The sequence below is a fragment of the Lactuca sativa genome, chromosome 1 (assembly GCF_002870075.4).
Source record: "Lactuca sativa cultivar Salinas chromosome 1, Lsat_Salinas_v11, whole genome shotgun sequence".
Taxonomy (NCBI): domain Eukaryota; kingdom Viridiplantae; phylum Streptophyta; class Magnoliopsida; order Asterales; family Asteraceae; genus Lactuca; species Lactuca sativa.
In genome coordinates, this window is record NC_056623.2 from 36,767,747 (window position 1) to 36,783,445 (window position 15,699).

Here is a 15,699-nt window from a genome sequence, read left to right on the forward strand (position 1 = left end):
CACACATACACTCTCTGGTTTCTGCATTTACGAGATTCTCTGGGATTTATACTCTGATATTTTGATTGATTGTATGATTTGACTTTTAGACATGGTTTACGTTGTGTCATGGTTTGATCAAACAATGTTTTTAATTATTAATGTTTTCTAAAGTAATGTTTTAAAACGAAATTTTTGGACGTGAAAATTGGGTCGTTACATAGACGATGAGAGGTGTAAGATGATGAGAAGCCTTGACCTTAACGATGATGTCATCTAGCAGAGTAGAGATGACGACCACGAACTATTCTAAACGGTCCGGTGGAACGCTAGCAGGCTCGCAACCTATAGATGTTTTTTACTACGTGTTCATTAGATGTACTCTAAATATCTTGGCAGCTGCGCCTAATGGATAATATTGGTAGCTGCGCCTAACTTTTGAACTACGTGTTCACCAGATGTATTCTAAAAACCCTGGAATATGGACTTAGTGTCTCATGAAAGAACATTGGTAGCTATGCCTAACGTCGGTAGCTATGGACTTAGTACATGTTATATAAACCCTGTAAGCAATGGACTTATTGCCTATTCCTTAGGATAATCCTTAGGAATGAATGAATGAAAGATAACTGATTCTTATGGTAGATCCTTAAGAATAAAGAAGATAATGGGGATGGGTAATTGGGTTGATTGTTTGATGATTAAACATAATAATTATATTATTGTGGGTTGAAAACCCTATGTACTCACCAAGTTTCCCAACCTGACCCACTCAGTTTACTTGTATCATAGGTATCGATATGAAACTACATTACACAAAGAGATTAAAGGAGATGTAAATCACTAGTGTAAATGAATATAAGTTCTGTTTATGCTTATGTTTCTGTATTGACAATGACATCCCAAAGTTTTAATATAAACAAAATACATTTCTTCGGAAATGCTTTGATAATATATTTATCTTGTTTTCTAGGAACAAATTCCGCAATATTATTCTTTGAAATGAATACTCTAATTTTTAAATAAGCATAAATAATATTTTTAAAATGACCGTGAATTTGGGGATGTCACATGCCCTCACCTTACGATTTCTACCGTTGTTCGGCTTGATGTAGTACTCCATAGCCACACTCATTATTTTTTATCTCTCTCTCTCTCTCTCTTACGCTCTCTCCTTCAAGTTCCTCGCTTTCTCTCTCTCTCTCTCTCTCTCTCACTTCTCTCTCTCTACCATAGTTCCCACACTTATTCTGTGGCAAAGAACCACACTTTGTGTGGTAAACTGACATGACACCTATGTGACGCCTACGTTGCAGAGGAGAAAGAGCGGTTCTTGTGGCACCACACCTTCCAGCCTTACTAAATTTTGTAAGTTTACTTAAATAAAAGATAAGAAAAGGATTTATGGTTCATCGTAGGTATATAATACAACGGTTCATGCATAGCTATATAGCTATGATGAAGATAAAAATAAAGATTATTTTATAAAGAACTAGATCTAGAAGTGCATGCAACTAATTTTTGGGTAATAAGTAAAAGAAAATGCATGACAACACATATTTACCATAATTGTTGTAACATCCAAATCCTTAAGGTATTTAATTCCTTAATTTTCTTTTTGCTTTTGGAGGGGGTCACGACGTGAGATATGATGGTCACGTCGTGAGTATTAGTTGACCAGTTGACTACATCTTTTGGAGTCTCACCACGTGAGGCATAAGTCTCACAACATGAGGACGACCTGATGAATCAAAACCCTAATATTTCGGGTATTTAAAGGAATGAGAGGCTAGGGTTGCACATCCTCAACCTCTCTCACCCTCTAAGCCTTCTGGAAACCCTGATTTCGACCCTCTTTGAAATCATTGATCATTCTTGGTGTTTTGCTTGCTTGAAGAAGAGGAAAAAAAGAGAAAGAAGTATCATTATGGTGGAAGTTGCAAGGAAGCATCATTATCATCAACTTTTTCCTTGTCAGTCCCTTTATAAGTGCCAAGACTCAAACTTTATCTCATTTCATGGCTAGATCTAGGCTTTTTGTCCAATTTCTTTAAGTTATAGCTAGTTGGAGTGAAGGAGATCCATAAAGTTGGAAACTTTATGGATTCAAATGGTCTTTTGAGTCTATATCATTCATATCTAGAAGTTGGTGAAGTATTAGAGGCTTGCATGAGAATTTGAGGCTATATTTCTACTTTTGACCTAAAATGGTGTAGGGACATGCATGGTGCATGCATGTCTATAAAGCAAACATTTTTATGGACCATTAGGGTCCCCTTAAGCTTCTGAAAGAGTTGAAATTGAAGGCTAAATGGATTAAGAATGTTGAAACATTGGTTTTGGCTTCAGACCGTTCTCACGACGTGATACATGAGGTCTCACGATGTGAGCAGGCGAAACCCGTGCCTTGTTGAGTTGTCTGAGTCAAGAATGAGTCTTTGGAATTTGAGCGAGTGACTCTCACGACGTGACCAAGGATTGGTCACGACATGAGACGTTGGGTTTTTGGGCCTTGTTGGGCCACTAATTTTATGATTTTGGGCCATTAATAAGCTTTGGGGCCTTTTTGTATTTGGGCCCATATGGGGCTCTAGGGTGTCCTTTAGGAATTGGGCCACTATTAGGCTTTTGTGTCATTGGGTTTGGGCCTTGGTTATTGGGCCAAGTGAGGTAAGGGTAAAATGGTCTTTTACCTTAGGTATTGGGACTAATGAATTAGATTCCCGAATATGGTTTATGGCCTAGTTATTAATGATGGGTTTTGAGTAATACATCAATCCTATGGTGCACATGCAAACCCTAAAGCTTTGGATCTAGGTTTCTTTTTTGTACATGCAAATTTATCCAAAGCTTACAAACCTTAAATCTAGCATACAAAATCTGAAAATAACAAATAAAACAAGATTAGATGATTACCTTGATTGTTGCTTGAAGATCTTTAGCTTATGAGAACCTAGAACCTCAAATGTGATGCCTCTAATGGATCACAAACACCAAAGCAAGTTGGATGATCTTGAAAAGAGAGGATGAGAAGCTTAAAATCGGCTCTAAGACTTCTTAGGGTTTCTGGGTGCCGATTTCTGAAGCCCTAGGGGTCCTTATATAGTGGAGCTGCTAGGGTTTCAGTCAAAACCCTAATTGGATAGCTTAGGCCTTAAGCAGTCCAATGGAACCTTTTGGAATAAGGCCCTGGACGATTTCAAGGTGGGCTTCCACCCCTTTATCCATATGATCCACAGCCCAAAATCTAATTATCTTATAATTGCAATTCCAGTCCCTTAAGTTTAATTAATATCTTTTGATCACAAAATTAATTTCTTAATTAATTCTTGACAAATATTAATTAATCAATATGATTTCTCTTTTAATATATAATTCATATAATATATTAATAAACCATAATATCCTCTTTCTCCACTAATCATCCAGTCAAGTTGCTCCGATGAAGGCAACCAAAAAGGACCATGCTACAACCGGGTGAAGTACATACCAAATATAGTTATGGACTTAGACACTAATCCAACAGTTAATTGGGGTTTTATTTGATTGATTAGCACAAGGATTCTCCGGTTCAACAGCCTGACTATTCGTTTAACTGACAGCAGACTGAGATGATTTTGCTCACTATACTGTAGGACACTAGGATTGTATGTGTTTGTAGTCTTTGTGACTCTTGTTGTATGTATGTATGTATGCATGTGTGCTTGTTTTCTTTATGTATGCGGGGTGAAATAGACTCGATACAGCCTTGTGCTGACATATGAGTTGAAATAGACTCGGGGTTGAAATAGACCCGGTATGTCCTTGGGCAGACACATGAGTTGAAATAGTCATGAGGGTGAAATAGACCTGACACAGCCTTGAGCTGGCAGATATGTATGATATGCGGTATTTTGGGGGACTTACTAAGCTTCGTGCTTACGGTTTTTAGTTTATGTTTCAAGTACTTTCGGATCGAAGTGGAAGAGCTCCGGATGATCGTAGTGCACACACCATGATTTCCGCCTCATTTGACTCTGATGTATTTTGGAAAATTGATTGATATACTCTGATTTTCCTTTATGGTTTTTATAAACATGTTTGGTTGATGGTTTTGCTAATATAAAAATGAATATCATTCTACCTTTTATTTTTACGCCTCTTCATACTCGTATAATATAATGACATGTTGAATCCATTAATGCTCTCTTAATTCACTTTCTTGATTTTGAAAATAGATTTGATCTAATGAGTAGTAAAATAGATAAGAAAAAAAATATAAGGATAATTGATTTTTCAATATTTAAATATAGGTAATAGCAAGAGAAAAATGGTGATATATATATATATATATATATATATATATATATATATATATATATATATATATATATATAGAGAGAGAGAGAGAGAGAGAGAGAGAAAGAGAGAGAGAAATCTATGATGCACCGGTCTTCACAAAAACAAAGGCATCATCACATGAGTTAATGTTAGTGACGATTTAATTTTGATCTTTTTAACATAAGATTATAGATACAAAATCAAGACTTCATTTTTTATAAAAACAAGGGCAAATTTCACAAAAGTTATGATTAATGAAATTCATCAACTATGATTCATATCCGTAATTTCACCTTTAGCGATGGAATCACACATTTCAATTATGAAATGGTGATACATTGATGATTTATTACAAGTTTATAGCATCAAAAGATACACAAATCATATAACGATTAATGAAATTCATACACCTCTCCATAACTATGTTTTTCGATTCATTAAATTTTATTAATCCGGATCAACTAATATAATGAAGATTGAAGTTTAAATTTATGAATTAATGACTAATCTAGAAAAATAATTTTAACTCTTTATTCTACACAAATTTCAGACTTGGCTTGGACTCTAAACCCTATATCGATCTTAAGAAGAGAAAGGGATGTTGATTACATTCCAATGTTTCAACAACTCTCACATAGCTTTATTTCTTCAATCTGATTCCAAATCTCCACACTAATCACCATTTTTTTTTCTCAAAACTTGCAACCAACAAGCTGATATCGAATCGTTTTAACGAGAGATAAGAGAAAGGAGATTGATCTATTCTCAAAACTTTTTTATTTACCTTGAATTTAATTTAATTACTTTATTCTATTTTATTTTCTAAAAAAATTCTACTAAGAATAGGTATAAACTTCTAAGCCTAAAATGAGGATGTTACAACTAACTTAGCTTATGATAATGCACATTGGAAACTGACTTCCTCTTCTTATTGCAATCTTTTTTCTTCATTTGGAAACTAACTTCTGATCTAAACATACAAGATCACAAAGTTAGTTTGGTCTTTAAAAGAACTTTCTCTTGTAGGCTGGTCTTGAGTCTTTAACGGAAAACTGGCTAGTGATCGTAAACCGACTTAATCACCTAGTTAGTTTGGAATTCAATTAACCATGCCTTCAAACCACTTTATATTAAGTAATCAACATAAATGGCTAAAACTTCTAAACTAACTATTGAGTCATTTACAAAATATATTAATACCTATATTTATGCTAAGTAATTAACTAAGCTATCATCACCAAATGCATTATGCATACAATGCCAAATAGGATTAACGAGTGATAATAAATGAGGCAACAAACTAATGTTAATATAACCGATCACATTTTGACTGTGATCAATTTCATGATTATTTAGATATGTTATTTAATATTGTATTAAGTAGTAATCACATACGACAAACTAATCTAATCATAAATTACCACTTATGGCTCTAACAAGACTTAAACCTATGAGCTCTCAATTGAGAGAGTCACTCATTACTGCTGGGCCAAAGACCCATTTGTTTTAGGTCATTTGTATAAACATACACTTAGAGATGTTTATATTTCTATTGGTTTTATGTCAAGATTTAGCTACCAACTATTTAGTATATTCTTATTTAGTCACTTTAGTCATTTTAATTTCCCCGGGGATAACACCATAATATATAATGTAATTTCTAAATATACACCTAACAAAAAAACATACGAATATTCCAAAAATATATTCCGTGTGTCCCATATTGATTATACATTTTTGAATTTTGAAGTCTTTATTCTTCAACTTTGAGTTTAAATATTTTTAATTGTGTTATATATTACTTGATAAAACTTATAACAATGAAAAGAAATTTAAAACACAATCCATTCATATATTTTTGCATCAAGTATTATATATCAAAAACAAAAAACATTTAAGGTCAAAGTTGAAAAATAAAGACTTCAAAAAGTCAAAAATAGATAATAAAATTGAGACGGATGTAGTCGTTAAGTATTATTTTTGGACTATGGTTGAAATAGTATGATGAAGAACATATGGTTAGTATAGAGTTTACATATGGATAAACACAAATGAAGTGTGTCTTGTAGGTTTAGATTGAATTCAACATCTAACTGATGTGTCATAGGTATTATAATACAACTATGGTCCCTAAACATTTTAAATTTGTACCATATGTACCATTATGACATTCTATAACAATTTTTATGGATTATGGGTTCTTATTTGGTATAATTGTCCATTTGATATAATAAAGATTTGATATTTCCATGACTTAATCGTGGCTAAATGGTTGTGAGAATGTCATAAGGGGGATAAGACACTCAAGCTAAAGATTCAATATTGAAGTTGCAAACTTTCAAGTTGTTTCGTAATAAAGTTTAAAGTTTTATTTGATAAGGTATGCTTTTGGTTTTATTGGTTTGTAACTCACATGGATCTTTAGTTTGGAGTATTGGTTATATGTTACTATTATTTTGTTTCATGTGCATATGTCCCTTAAAGTCTCAATAACTTACATATGTAAACATATTCATGTATAGTTAATCTTTTAGGATCAACCATACCCCTAATGGTCCTACGTCACACCTGGTAAGGGACATCATGTGAAGGTTAATCGTTAAACACTATAGCCAAAGAAACATGTACATATTTTGAATCCGAGAATCGTGAATCATGAATATACCCAAACCTCTATTCTTGAAACTCATGTTTCCACTGATAACATGACTTTTGAATCACACGACGATAACATTTGTAACCATTACTGAATAGGAAACTTCGACATATTGTGTTAATATATTAAAATGTGAGTTAGTGCTAGAATCATGGACTATATATCCTTATGCTTTAAGCTATATAAAACTAATCTGTATATTACCGATATTATAGTTGGGAAATAAAATAAACGGGTGTCTATGACTTAGTGAGATACATGATCTTTTAAAAAACGGTTAACTAGGGTTTTGCTTGTTCATTACTTAAACTTGTATATACATATATGAATAACATTCTATTAATTTTCTTATTATCTTTCTTCATCATACAATAACTTCACAACCAAACTATGCCGCTAATTTAGTAGCATATTGGTGCCATGCAATGGAATATGTAAAAATAACAAACATTTAGCAAAAAGGAATGACAACACAAGGTAAACTGTATAGCTTTTACAATATAGTATTTGATACAAGACTAAGTTATAATAATCCACCATTACATGTGGATTAGTAAATCGAGCATTGGTGTATTCTTGTGTTCTTGTGGATACGACCGGAGGGCTAAAGATCCAACATCAAGGTTGGAAACTCTAAAGTCGTTACATCAGAAATAATGCCGAATCTTTATTCGATAAGGTATAATTTTAGTTCTACCGGTTTATTTTTTATTTTATATGTATAATCAATTTGAGTTTTTCTCTATATTTCTATCATTTGGCTTCATTTATGGCTCCCATGCTCAGGGACGGTTTTAAGGGGTTCCCGGTAAGGCACCGACAACCCCTAAATTATCTGTCCGCATTGGAAAAAATTATCGATTTTTCGATTTTTTTACCTATTTTTCATGTATCGGCAACACTTGTTATCCCGACAACACCTACTATGTATTCCTGTATCTTACCCTGCCCATGCTCAACAATTTATACATATAAACACATTCTCGTATCTTAATCTTTTAATGTCTTCAACTAGTGCTTTATCTTATCATTGACTTATGAAACACGCAAAGACAACATCTGTTACTATTACAAAAATGTATCCGGTATATCTAATGGAACATGAACTATGTTATTTTCTAATTTAAGCTTGTATATATTTGTATTAAAAATGAGTGTATTAGAGATGAAAAATATACTCATCTTTTATGTCTATACATGCTTCTATTCATATAAAATAATAATATATGAAATCGAATAGTTCTTTTATTAAACAGAAATAAATGATCCAACATCTATCAAAAAGAACTATACACGATCCAATGTATACTACTCAGAATAAAATAATGTTTATTTGATAGATTCACTTGTGAATGAACTTTGTAAAAATTACAATTTATTATAAAACAAATGATAACTTTTTGATAAATACATAAAAATCAGTTAGTCTCTATGTTATTACTTATTACCTTAATTTCCTTTTGGTTATTGTAAAATTTTAATGATCAACCCTCTATCTTATAATAACATATTATAATTATATTATATTCTTTAATACAACAAAATCGTATTATTATACTATTATATGACATCTACACACACGTATCCAACTAGTTTCCCTTATATTTTACACCTAATATCCAATTTAAGAATTTTTTTTTTACTTTTTTTATCCATGAACCCACCACGTAATAAAAACAAAAGAATCTTGTAGTAAACAAAAATTCGGATGTACTCTTTGCATAGAAACTTGTAAACTTTAAAAAAATTCAGATTTTTTAAATATTAAAAAGGTCCAGCTAAGTTTGTAATGATATCATTGCCACCCCAAATGTAACGTCCGTATCCCACTCTCTTTCTTTCTCTCTAAAAGCCATTGCCCTTTCCCTCTGCAACTTCACCATCATCTATCTCTCTATATATCTAATATCTTTCTTTCTCTCTCTCTCTAAACTGTTTCTCTCTCTAAACCCTTCTATTTGCCACCATGAACGACAACAATGAAGGAAATGAATTCAACAATTTGAATTCATTCAAAGCTCTGCTTGAAGTTGAAGAAGATAACAACAACAACAACAATTGGTACTTACCACACCATAATCACCATGAAAGCAACCTCGATTTCCCCCCTAATTCACCCTTACTTTTCCAGAACTTTGACCCGACCCATGCCCAATACTTTTTACCTCAAAAAGTCACTGTTTCTGACAACCCGTTAGACGCGGGTTACGATGTGGAAACTGGTTTTCTGGGTATGCATAGAGGAAACGATGGGTTATCGGAATTTGGTGCATTGCCATTGGTGTCACAAACCCAAATGCTTATTCCTCATTTAACCTCTTCCGATCCTCAGTTTGCAACAACCCAATTTGGTTTTCCAAGTGTTGGACCCTTTGAGAATTTACAGCCAACTCTGTTTGAGAAAAGAGCTGCTCTCAGAAGGAATTTAAATGATACAAATGGCGGAGGTGGAGGGAATTTGGGGGTTTTAGTTGATGTGGATAACATGAGTTTTGATGATTCTGGTCTGAATTATGATTCCGATGAGTTAACAGAAAACACCAACAATAATGGGATTCAAATTGGCGGTGGGGAGAGCTCCAATCCTAACAGCACCACCAGCGGCGGAGGAGGCGGAGGGAATCGGAAAGGTAAGAGAAAAGGGTTCCCGGCAAAGAATTTAATGGCGGAAAGGCGACGTAGGAAGAAGCTTAATGATAGACTCTACTTGCTGAGGTCTGTGGTACCAAATATCAGCAAGGTAAGAACTGTGAAATCAGAATTTCTTTTCTGCATATAATTCTCGTGATTTTTCATAGAAATTAGAATTATCATTCGCGTTCTTAGTTTTTTTTTTTAGCTTCCTTTTTCTGTGATTCATTTGTGACATGTTTTTGCTTTTGCAGCTGGGTTTGTATTTTTCTTCCTTCCTTTTAAATGAACTCACATGGATTCTGATGTCAATCAATTCTTAAAAACCAAAAACCACAAAAGTCTTTGGACCACCATTAACAGAACTGAAGATCTCGATCTTGAAAACATAATTGATCACCTCTTACATTTCAGAATTAGTAAAATTGTTATTCAACCCCATGAAAATGAAAAAATTTCCAATTATAACTTTTGTCGTTACGCTTATCATAATTAACAGATGGATAGGGCTTCGATTCTCGGAGATGCTATCGAGTACCTGAAAAATCTTCTACAGAAAGTCAGTGATCTTAACCAAGAACTTGAGTCGATCCCATCAAGCTCTTCTTCCATGGTCCCTGCCGCCGCCACCGGATTCCACCCGCTAACCCCGCCTGCCGCCACTATCCCGTCATGCATCAAGGAGGAGGGTTTCCCCACAGCCACCCTCTCCCCCACCGGACAACCAATTAGGGTAACTACACAAACAAAATCAATTTACAATGATGATGGATCGTGTTTAATTTTTGGGTTGTTGATAAATGTAGATTGAAGTGAAGCAAAGAGAAGGGAGGGCGATGAATATACACATGTTTTGTAGCCGGAGGCCAGGGCTGTTGCTTTCAGTGACAAGAACTCTTGATAATCTTGGTTTAGACATTCAACAAGCTGTTATCAGTTGCTTCAATGGCTTTGCGCTTGATGTTTTCAAAGCTGAGGTACAAATATTGTATTTGATCTTCATTTTATTATGTTAATTTATATGTTGTTGTTTTTGATTAGTGTGTGTTTTTGTAGCAGTGTAATGAAGGTCAAGAATTGCAACCTGATCAAATCAAGGCAATGTTATTGGAATCTGCTGGATACCATGGTGTCGCGTAGGTAGAATAGGAGTTCATTTAGTAATTTAGTAATAATAATAGATTAGTAGTAATAGTTATAGTTTTATTTAATTTGAATATTAATTATCAACTCGTTTCTGTTATGTTATCTTTTGTTGGTGCTTTTGGATTTTGATGGAAACTTGCATTTGCATGCAGATTTTTAGTTATTATTATTATTATTAGTATTATTTTTTTAGAAATTTGAATGAAATGTTTCTTTATAATGTACCTTGGTGGACTTGTTGCTGTTGAGTTTTTCAGTTTTAATAATTAAATTCAAGACCGACTTGTTGCTGTTGAGTTAGTAAAATCATGAATAATAACGGAATTGAAATTTAGATTTTTTTTTTCCAACTTGGTTAGCTAATTAATAGTCCAGTATAATTGATTTAATAATCTAAAAAGACTAAAATCCAGTATAATTGGCAATTTTTGGGATTTGGATATCTTACAAACCTTGTGGCACCCACCAGTAAATGTTCCAAGTACTATCTTTATCATTTTATTTAGTAAGCAAAATGTTCCTTTCGGGTGTTTGTTTAAATTTGGTAAGGATGCATATGAATGGATGATCCGCCATTTAAACCCAACTTTTGGAAACTTGTTAGATTGTTATGTTAGATATCATTGATCATTATTAGTTCTACTTAATAACTGATTCATAGTTCAACTTAATAAAAGATACAATAGTTAGATCTATATCGTGTTAATAAATGAAAAGTAAAGTGTAAATAAATTGTATGTAATTTTAGATATTAAACTAAATAAACGTAAAAAAAAAAAATAATGTCGAAAGCAGTATCCTGATATTAAATACATGTTCGTCTAGGTTTTCATTTTGCTCACCAATCATTAGGCTATGAGGCATACAAGTCCCACACCATTGTGACCACCACCTCATCACCTTACACCATCAAACACTTAAGAGGCATGGTGCACTAGAGAGAGAAGTAGAAAGTAGCTTTGGTGCCTGTCCACTTGATCTACTCCAGCTCAGGACCCGTGTTATTTCGAGTGTGGTATGTCTGAGGGTTGCCCGAGCTCCACATTAATTACCGAGCCTCTTCGGGGGACGTATGTCAGATAACCTTACACTATTTTCAAGAGAAAATTACACGGTTGGTCCCTCTGGTTTGCTCTTACTTGCACGCTTCGTCCCTGGAAAGAATTTTTAACTCGGACAATCCCTATAACTTTATTTCGTTACCCGCCTAGTCCTTTAGTTAACTTTCCGTCTTATTTGGGGTTAGGAACTACTCACGTGAGTGGCACGCTGGGGGCATTTTTGTCCTTTCAACCCTACAACGGACTTAAAACTACTTCTCCTTCCTTCTTTTCTCAATCGGTGCTTCCAGTTCTCCTCTTCTACTCCATTTCTTTTGCTCGTGAAGATTGAAGATCCACAAAATTGATTATGGTGAAATGCAAGTGTGGAGCTGTAGGGATCATACGAACTTCAGGAACAAAGAGAAATCCTGGTAGGCCTTTTTATGCATGCCCTTTACAGGTATTGAGTTATCAATTTTTTTGGTAATTTCTAAGATGAACCCTAGTTTGTGCTAATCGAGGGTATTGAAAACTTCAGGGACCAAGAAGTGGATTTATTTCGTGGGTAGATGAAGAAAAGCATACGTATGAGGCTGAAAGCCAAAATCTTGAGCTTGAAATCCATAATGAAGAACTTCAAATCCAAAATCGTGACCTTGAAATCCAGAATGAAGAACTTGAAATCCAAAATCGGAACCTTAAAATGTTGTTAATTGTCAGTTGGATTTTGTTTTTTGGGATAATTGTTTACAAGTTGTAGTATTAGGTATTTCAGTAATGGTTTTTGGTTGAAGATAATCTAATGAAAGGGTAATATTAGCATGTTTGTATTGCTGCATTTTAATGAAATGGTATATTTAGGTACAATTAATAGTTGCACTTTGTTGTCTTATAAAAGATTACAATGGATTATTACCATCTTGTATTGCTGGAATTGGGAGAGAAAGGGTATCTATTGGTACAATTAATAGATGCAATGCAACTGTAATCTTTTGGTATTTTTCATTTAACATATGACCAAAAACATGCCAAATGAAATGACCAAAAAACATGCCAAATGAAATGACCAAAAAACATGCCAAATGATCCATTATATAACATTAAATGAAATGACCAAACACATGCCAAATGAAATGTCCAAAAACATGCCAAATGAAATGACCAAAAACATACCAATAATTGATCCATTAGATAACATTAAAACAAAAGCATTACATAAGAGTTTAACCAAAAACAAATGTCTAAGTACCAACTGCAATTGTTTTGGTGATACTAAACACAATACAGTTTAATCAAAATACAAACATCACATGACATAATAGTTTAACCACAATACAAACATCACATTACATAATAGCTTAACCAAAATAAGAGCATCACATGATAAAAGAGTTTACAATGGATCCTTCTCTTTTCCTTTCTTCTTCTGTTTTCCTTTCTCATTCTCTTTTCCTTTATCCTTCTCTTTTCCTTTCTCATTCTTCTTTTTTCCCTTCTTCCCAACAGTTGGTAACTGCCCTTTGCAAGTCCTGGCATTGTGTCCTTTGTTGTTACATTTGGTACATGTAACAGTTTTTTGTGCTCTAGAAACTGTATTCCCTTTGATCATATCCTCTTTTTCTGTAGCTGACTTCCTTCGTTTCTTTTTTGGTCTTCCTATTGGGACACGGTGTTTTGGAGGCAACAAAGTAGTTGGACAAGGTGACTTAATCCACAATCTTCTACCATTTATCGGATCCACTTTGAAAGAGTACATGTTCCTCCAGGTTGATAGCCAATAACATTCATGAACAAAGGTTTCTGGAATACCAATTGCACCATTATTTCTCCTCATGTCCCAGATTGCAGATACAGCATGTTTGCATGGCATTCCAGTTATTTCCCACTTCTTGCATGAACAGGTTCATTGATTCACATTCACTACACACTGATCTTGCCAAGGTCCACTCACTTGGTACTTCCCATTTCCACAAAATGATGTTGTATACTCCTCTGCCTGATCTTTGATCTTTTGCAATAGCTTGGTAGCTGTTGGAGTCAAAGGGCCTGTTGCTTTGTCAATTTCTTTTTCAACATTCACAATCCTCTTCATGATGTACTCCCAGATGAACTCTAAGCAATTGATAATTGGTGTGTCACGTCCGTCTATTATTTTGCTATTAAAGCACTCGCATATGTTGTTTATCACAATATCAGAATGTGCTCTCCCTATTAATTAATAGAATACATGTATAATTGGTTAGCAAACATTAGAGTATCGTTATGAACTCACTTAATTTAATGAGTAACCACAACAAGAACAACACAATGTAAAGAACATAATGCAAAAGAAAATAATTCCAGGTTAACAGAAAAGATCGATATCTCAATTCCTATCCCACTACCCTCTTATACTATCAGTCATAACAACTAAATAATATAAAATACCCATAATGCCCCTGTACCAACAAGATGCTCTTTATTTGATGATTACCCCAAACTACCCTTTCTCTAAAATAAGGTGACCAGAGTGGGTGCATAACAAGTATACAACAATAGTTATCATATATTATAATATATAACATGGTCAAACCTGTAAAATGAGAACGTGCCCAATGTTGAGGTGGTATTTGTTTAAGCCACTCATAACATTCTTGGTTTAATTTTCTAACTTCTTCCATTTCTTTTTCAAACTCTTGCACAATATATGTTGTTGAACAATTCCAAAGCAGTTCTTTAAACTTATCCCCTCTCCAACGTGACCTCATATTTTCGTGTATGTGGCGAACACAATAACGGTGCTCTGCACAAGGAAACAAATCTGCGATGGCAGAACTTAAACCCTACAAGAAAGATACATTATGTCAATGATTTCTTTTCCTTTAGATATTACTATTCAAAACACAAGAAAATAACCTTTTGCCTGTCTGATATAAATGTAAAATTTGAATTTGAAGCCAACCCTAGGTCATCACCCAAGTGAGTTAAAAACCATGTCCAAGAGTTCAGTGTCTCAGCTTCAACCACAGCATATGCTAAAGGATATATTCCATTATTCCCATCTAAAGCCTGTGCAATACAATCCAATAAATAAAAGTAAAAAATAAATCAAAATATATGGTTCAACCACAACATAAGAGAAAATGTACCACAACAGATAAAATTTGACCATGGAAAGGTCCTTTCATGAAAGCCCCGTCTACCCCAAGAAAATCCCTCTTCCCTGCTGCAAATCCTTGCTTCAAAGCACCAAGGCACACGTACACGCGTCTGAAGGTTCTTGTCTCAACATCAGGATTTGGTTCACTTTTGACATCAAGCTTGATAGTGGTGTCTGGGTTTTGAGTATGCACTTCTAACAAATAATCTTGTAAGATCTTGTACTGAGTGGCATAATCACCCCTGATAATTTTTAAGGCTGCTTCTCTTGCCCTAAAGGCTTTCATCTTAGAAATATCTACTTTGTAGATACGTTGATGTTGTTCCTTTAAAGCCTTGACTGGAAATTTTGGGTTTGCTTCCACCAGTTGTAGAATTTGCTTTGAAAGAAACTTGTAATCACAAGCCCTAACCTTTCTTGTTTGAAGACATTTATGTTCACTAACATATGTTTTAACTGTCCAATCCATGTCACGTTTCCACTTACTGGCTAAAAGAACCCAAGGACACTTACCTTCTTCATTGACTACTTCTTGACCGGTCCCACCACCTAGGCTTGTTATGGTTCCCCTGCATACAACCCTTACTCTGTTTTTATCATTCTTCTCAAAATCCAACTCCCTTCTTGTATCTATTGCATGTTGGTTAACCATATCTTTAAACTCCTTTGACGAATTAAATTTCTGATATAAATAGAAAGGCTCACTGACTTGAGCATTTTCGTTCTCATGCGCCCTTCTAATAGCTTTAATCTTTTTGTTTCTTTCTCCTTCGATCCCATCATCT

General features: G+C 34.1%; 1 protein-coding gene across 2 annotated transcripts; it reads left to right on the forward strand.

Annotated features, from left to right (window-relative positions):
• The first annotated feature begins 8,760 nt into the window (after positions 1-8,760).
• On the forward strand, positions 8,761-10,928 carry LOC111920186 (transcription factor ICE1). 2 transcript variants are annotated; one of them, XM_023915785.3, is made up of 4 exons: positions 8,761-9,695; positions 10,086-10,319; positions 10,393-10,563; positions 10,643-10,928. In XM_023915785.3, the coding sequence occupies exons 1-4, from the start codon at positions 8,922-8,924 to the stop codon at positions 10,724-10,726; spliced, it is 1,263 nt and encodes a 420-aa protein (XP_023771553.1). In that variant the 5' UTR covers positions 8,761-8,921; the 3' UTR covers positions 10,727-10,928. The 2 variants fall into 2 exon arrangements, with proteins under 2 accessions (XP_023771553.1, XP_023771554.1); XM_023915786.3 differs by having other exon boundaries at positions 10,646-10,928.
• Positions 10,929-15,699: the final 4,771 nt, after the last annotated feature.